Source organism: Pygoscelis adeliae, unplaced genomic scaffold (genome assembly GCF_000699105.1).
Source record: "Pygoscelis adeliae isolate BGI_AS28 unplaced genomic scaffold, ASM69910v1 Scaffold189, whole genome shotgun sequence".
NCBI lineage: Eukaryota > Metazoa > Chordata > Aves > Sphenisciformes > Spheniscidae > Pygoscelis > Pygoscelis adeliae.
In genome coordinates, this window is record NW_008825543.1 from 286,109 (window position 1) to 292,376 (window position 6,268).

The following is a 6,268-nucleotide window of genomic DNA, read 5'->3' on the forward strand; positions in this document are numbered from 1 at the left end:
GGCTTGTAGTTTGTGTGCTTTGTTTGTCAGTCTCTTCTCCGAACTGCCTGGTGAATTTAACCCTGACTGTTCTTTGGTTCCCCAGTGAAACATTTTCTTTTGTGTTGACGGGTGAGGATGGCGGACGCTGGTTTGGGTACTGCAAGAAGCTCCTGGTAAGCATCTGTATATTGGGTGGAGTGTAAAGAATGCATTGATAAATGCAGTCAGGTGCAGGACGTGAATCAGCAGTAATTTCCCATGTGGGTTACATAGCGCCTGTGCTGCTGCTGAGGTTACCAGCCCTTTGAATGCATAAGGGAAGGAGCATGACGATGCCCAGCAATACAGTGAAATGAGCTTTGGGCGTGAAAGACAGCTCCTGGAACTGGTCATTCCTCAGGAATCTTTTAACTCAGAAGTGTAGAGGGAACTACAGCAGAAGGAATTCTGCAAATCAGCTACAGTGTAGGTGCTAGGTTCTTTATTGCATCCCTGTTCTCAGCATAACTGTTCCTGTTGCCTTTCAGCCAGAAGGGAAAGGGAAGCGCCTTCCTGAGGTATACTGCATCGTTAGCCGCCTGGGCTGCTTCAACCTCTTCTCCAAGGTGAATTGGGGAGAGCCTGTTACTTCTTGTCAGACTCGAGTCTCTGACAACCTGCAAGCTCCAGAAAGTAACTGGATGCTTCTGTCCAGTCTAGAATTGCTTAGCGATTGTAACTCATCCCAGGAGAATGGTGCTTCCTTGCTGCCTTTGCTTTGACAGGGCAAATAAAATGACAGTAGTGCTGGGACTTGTCAGCCGATGCACAGATGACTGTTCTGTCAGCAAATTATTGTCAGGAAGTGGCTTCTAATACCTGATATTGCTGATGGTGCCCCTTCATCCTCTTCTTCCACGACTTAGAAATGGAAAATCAGTTTAAGGGCGGGGGGCTGGAGGGAGGAGATCTTGGCTTGTTTCTCCTAGCACCATGAGGAGAGTAAAGAGGTAAAGACTGGGGAAAGCTACTGCAGGTGAAGGGCAGCTATTGCAGCAGAATACAGGGGCAAGCTTATCATGAAAGCTGATTTCTAATTGTTGGAGCATAGAGTTTCTAGAACAGTGTTTCAGAAAGATTTCTTGGGGAGGAGGATGGGGTGTTGCTCTTCTTACTCCTCTAACTAGTTGTGAGAATTTGATTACCACATACAAGACATTTCCTTGCAGTAGCAGGAGACTGGATTTGAGAATGGAGAGTTGTACTCACAGGTATCTATTCCCATTTGATTGTTCAGACATTTCAGAGGAGCTTTCACAGGGATCTCAAGCGAGGGGGGAGAGGGCTGTGAGTCTGTTTTGGAGCCTTCACGTGTAGCTATGGCATGGGATACTCTAATAGAGACTCATATCTCCTCTGTCTCACCAGCAGGCATTGAACCAATGTCCTATGTATTTTCTTGCAGATTTTAGATGAAGTGGAGAAGAGGCGAGAGATGTCCCCAGCCCTAGTACACCCATTTATGCGTAGTGTAATGGAGGCGCCCTTCCCTGCTCCTGGACGCACGATTACTGTGAGGAGTTTCCTGCCAGGAGCAGGAAATGAGGTAACGGAAATCAGGACTGGCTTTCCTGTGTCGATGGTGTCTCTGGAGCACAGTGGCACTTTGCAAACTGCACTGTAGAGTGATGCCGCCTGTAAATAATTAGTCTGGAGATAATGTCCTAAAGTCTGAAGGCAGGCTGTCGCAGAAACCGGCTTCCTGTTGAATCATCTACCGTAGAAGTGATTCCCTGCTTTTTAAGGAAGAGCTGCTTGGGAGTCCTCTGCGATGCCCTGCGCCGACTGCCCAGGCCGTGGGGTTCCACTTGTGAGGAGCCACCAGTTCTGCGCTCCAGCCAGGCGGCCCCTCGTCCGGCCTGACTCTGCGCTTTGGCTTTCTCCTCCAGCGCTCTGCATCTCTGCTTGCCTCTCAGGTGATGGAACTCTGCCGTCCATTGGATTCTCGACTCGAACACGTTGACTTCGAATGCCTGTTTAAGTGTCTAAGTGTCTCTCACACGATTCGGGTCTTTGCCTCTCTCCTGCTGGAAAGGAGGGTGATCTTTGTTGCTGACAACTTAAGGTAAAAAATGAGTCTGAGTGACTAGTTCTTTCGAGGGATACTATCTTTTCTTCTGTGTTTGGGCCTGTTTCATGTGCAAGCTCGTCTAACTTTTTGTAAATAGTTAAATTTAAAAGCTTTTTGCAGACTTTCCACACAACATGTGCATGCTTAGAATTTGGAGTATGCTATTTACCCAAGAGGAGATAAGGAAGTGTTTCCTTTACCTCTTTAGTCTGGGTTGATGCTATTCCTAGCTCCCCATAACTGACTTTAAAAGTGGATGAATGGGGCTTCTGCTGATGCATAAACAATGTCTGTGGATTACATTTTCCCTGAGCATTTCTAACCTGTGTCTGTAGCTGAGTACTGAACAAGACATTGACAATCCCCTCTGTGCTTCTCTTACCTTTGTAGCACTCTGTCTAAATGTGGCCATGCCGCAGTTGCAACGCTTTATCCCTTCACTTGGCAACACACCTACATACCAGTCCTACCAACTTCTATGATTGATATTGCGTGCTCTCCGACCCCATTCTTAATTGGCATTCTCTCCTGCTCGTTACCACAGCTCCAGGACCTGCCCATAGAAGAGGTGAGAATTGGGTGAAGCACAGTGGAGGGACGATGTCAGTGGTATGAGGCTGAACTCTCTGGAATAATCTCTGTGGATTCTGTAATATAAACTCCTAAACTTTTCTGAGACAGTTGGTGAACTTGCCAGATACACGTCAGGGTATTCCATTGTTATCAAAGATAAATAATATTCACTGTTCTTATAGACAGGCTGCAGTTATGCAAAACTTGTGTTTTGTGTGTGACATCCCCTGCCACTGGGGACATTTAAAAAAAGAAAAAAAAGTGGTTTTCTCTGTACAGCAACATACCTGGTTGTAAGAGTCAGTGTGTTTTGTACATCTTTCCCCAGGTTCTGATTGTTGATCTTTGTGCTGACAAGTTCTTGCAAGAGGTGAGTGAAATAACAGTACCGGTCACTCATGGTTATATGCCAGGAAAAGGCACCAGTGAAAGAAAATGAAAACAATAAATCAGCAAAAGCTAGTATTCATATGTAGACTCCAGTGGCTGAAGAAATATCTTGCATTCCTTTTTGATCAATAGAGAAGGGAACAGGCTTACAAATCTTTGTTGCAAGATTGAGGTTGCATGAGGTACAGAGCTCTGCAAAGCCAAAGATGCTGCTTATCTGAGCTGAATTTAAAAACAGATGCTTAGTTGTTTCATTATGTGAAGTGGACCACTAAGATTCTTTGCTGCTTTCTGGCTGTCTTTCCTGTGTACTTGTTCTCTACAGGGTTTTCTCCTCTCTCATCTAGCTGGGGTGTGTTTGTTGGTTTTGGTTTTTTTTTTCCCCAGGAGTGATAGTCTAGGAGACAAATTGTCACAGTTCACTTGTGGTTCTCTGCTCAACTTTACCTAATGTGCTTCTACATCACCAGACAAGTAGCTATAAACATACTGGAGTATTACTAGTTCAGGAGGATACTTGCATCTCCTTTTCCTTGCCTTAGGAAAGGCAAGGCGAGGAGTGAGCGAGCGGCTGTGTGGTACTCAGTTGCCGACTGAGGTTAAACCACACCACCTTACTGTTCTATTTTGCATTGCAGCCTGCAACTGGAGAAAGGTATTAAAGGATCAGGTTTTTTTAATCATAATGTTGAAACTTGTCATATTTTCTCAACAGACTTTTGTTGTTCTTGTGTGTTTTATCACTGGTATAAGAAGCCTGAGTCTGTGTCGTGAATATAGCACAGGTTGTTCTCTGTTGGCCAGTTGTGTGTGTGACTAACAGTATGTCGTCGGAGGGTGCTGAGCAAATGTTTTTCATTTCTGTGGCTACAAGACAAATGTATTGTCTCTACCAAGATATACCATATCACAGAGTAACTTCCCTCTAACTGTTTGGGCATGTTATGAGTATTTCTCATCTGTTCACAATGAGAAGGTTCTACTAATGATAGATATAACACAAAAATGCTTTCATGGCCGTTTTTCTCTTCAGGTATCAGATGAAGATGAGATCCTGCCTCATAAACTCCAGGCTGCGCTTGTACAAATCTTGGAAGAACGAAGTGAAATCTTGTCACATGAGCAGAGTGACACACAAGGTACTTCTATGGAAAAGTGTTTTCACATTAACAAATCTCTACAGCTTCCATGTAGTTGATATAAAAATGAGCGAATGGAAATAAACATTAGGAAGCGACATTTTAGAAAGCTGTTTCCCTGTGATCTTACTGAGAACATCTTTCTTGTGAATGTGTTAGAAAGAAGTTTGGTGTCCTAACAATTGTTCCTCTTTTCACAATCAGTATGTGTAGAGCTCTAGTTTTCCTTGGGCCAAGTGCATCAGTTCCCATGCTTTGAGTTTTCTTTGATTTTTCTTAAGTGGCAGAGAGAACATTTTTCTTAAACAGAGAACATAGCAAGTTTCTGTACTTTAGCGGGTAATCTGACAGATCATTTTCAAAGTTGAACTGCTTTATACATGAAATGTCAGATAAATAAGTGTGAGAATTTTACAAAGCATTGAGTAGCTTGAGAGAATGGCATCGGCAAATTATGTAATTCCATGCACATCAGAAGTAACAAAGTTAGTTTTCCAGTGGGTTTGTGTTCTGTAATTTGCCTAATTCTTTAAGAGAATTAAACTTAGACTGCTATGAGCTTACAGCTTATTAGACACTAGATGTTTGACAGGGGAAAAGAAATTATGAATGCTTTATCTACTGGAAAAGTTTTAGAATGGAACCTGTCTCAGCTGCAGCAGAAAGGTGACATGGGAGAGAAATCTTAATATTTGAGCTGTGGCTTCTTTGATATCAGTCAGTCATCTGAAATTTCATCATCTGAGACAGACAGTCTAAAAAGTAAATGCTGCTCCTCTTTTATAAGAGGAATGACCAAAGTGATGAATGTAGAGGGAAATTTCTCCTCTGTTGTCCTCTTCACAGGTGACATGCCTCTTAACTCCCTGGTCTCTGAAGCTTTTGTGCAGTTCTTTGTGGAGATCGTTGGACACTACTCCCTGCACATGAATGTCACAGAAAAAGGGGAGCGGGTGTTTCAGCGGGAACTATTCCGTAAATCTCATGTGTCACGCAATGTGCGTCATTTCTTGCACTTCTTCATGGAAACGCAGATGTTTGCGGGTTTCATACAGGATCGAGAGCTAAGTAAGAACGTAGTCAAAGGTGAGGTTTGATCTTACTTTCTTGTTTTACAAACTCACTTTCAAAGTATAATGTCTTGTGACTTTGACTCTTAAGCCTTTTGTCCTGGCAAGTTATCCTGTTGGCATTTTGGCGTATGTAATAGCTCCATGCCCTTCTAATTACTCAACGGAATTCACCTTATGAGGCAAAGAATTTTTCCATCTCTCTCCTTTCTGGGCTTGATCCTACAGCTTACATTATGTGCACCATTTCGTAACCTCCTTGTTAATGATATAAGATGCCACATGCTAAAAGGTAGAATAGCTCATCTAGTAGGTGAGTGGTTTGTGGTTTTTTTTTTTTTCCTCTTTAGGCCTTTTTGAGGTCCGTGCCTTGGAGTATTTGGAGAGTATTCCAGAGACAGAACCAACTGGAATGAACAAAATCCTTCGCAGTCTTGGTAAAGGGGACACCCTTGCTTTTTGTTGATTTTTTTTTTTTTTTTTAATTAGCTGTGGAACAAACAATTGCATGTAAAAGAGAGCAGGGCCCATTCTGTGTCGTGTGCTTGTGTTCCTTTTGTTTACATTTGCCCCTTGGGGAACGCCGAACACTTTGTAAGATTTTTCTTTTATTTTTAAGCTTTTGTATCTTTAGATAAAAGTTTGTGGCAGTTGCCTAATCCTAGAGCTGTCTAAACTTGTTTCTTAGCTTTGGTCTTGGCTGAGAAGACGTTAAGGGGGCAGAAGTCGTGTCTGCCAGCAGAGGTGGCCACCCATGAATTTCCACCTTAAGAAGTTACTCAGCCAGATGGCTCCTGGAGTGTCTTCAGCTCCTAATGTTGTTTTTTCTCCGTAGGAAGTAAAATGAAATTTCTTCAGAAGAAATGAACGTGCGCTGCTGCGGGCCAGCGAAGCAGCAGCAGGCGGGGCGGTGCCGCCCACCTCGCGGCCGGACCCGGACTCCTCTTTGCCTCCAGGAGGGCTGGGGCTGCCCGGGGGCGCGGGGCCCTGTGTGCTGCTGCTGC

The 6,268-nt window shown here is 43.8% G+C and overlaps 1 protein-coding gene across 3 annotated transcripts in view; it reads left to right on the top strand.

The window, feature by feature from the left end:
- DENND2C (DENN/MADD domain containing 2C) overlaps positions 1–6,219 on the top strand; it is a 19,858-nt gene extending 13,639 nt beyond the window's left edge. For 2 of the 3 annotated variants that reach the window (XM_009331922.1, XM_009331921.1), the window contains 10 exons: positions 86–155; positions 510–587; positions 1,427–1,567; positions 1,938–2,086; positions 2,483–2,660; positions 2,994–3,035; positions 4,089–4,194; positions 5,041–5,280; positions 5,615–5,701; positions 6,100–6,219. In XM_009331922.1, the coding sequence (XP_009330197.1) occupies positions 86–155; positions 510–587; positions 1,427–1,567; positions 1,938–2,086; positions 2,483–2,660; positions 2,994–3,035; positions 4,089–4,194; positions 5,041–5,280; positions 5,615–5,701; positions 6,100–6,131 (1,123 nt within the window). In that variant the 3' untranslated portion in view covers positions 6,132–6,219. Of the gene's footprint in view, positions 1–85; positions 156–509; positions 588–1,426; positions 1,568–1,937; positions 2,087–2,482; positions 2,661–2,993; positions 3,036–3,442; positions 3,711–4,088; positions 4,195–5,040; positions 5,281–5,614; positions 5,702–6,099 lie in introns of those variants that run through there. The other variant, XR_663935.1, reaches the window with a different exon arrangement.
- The last annotated feature ends 49 nt before the right edge of the window (positions 6,220–6,268 follow it).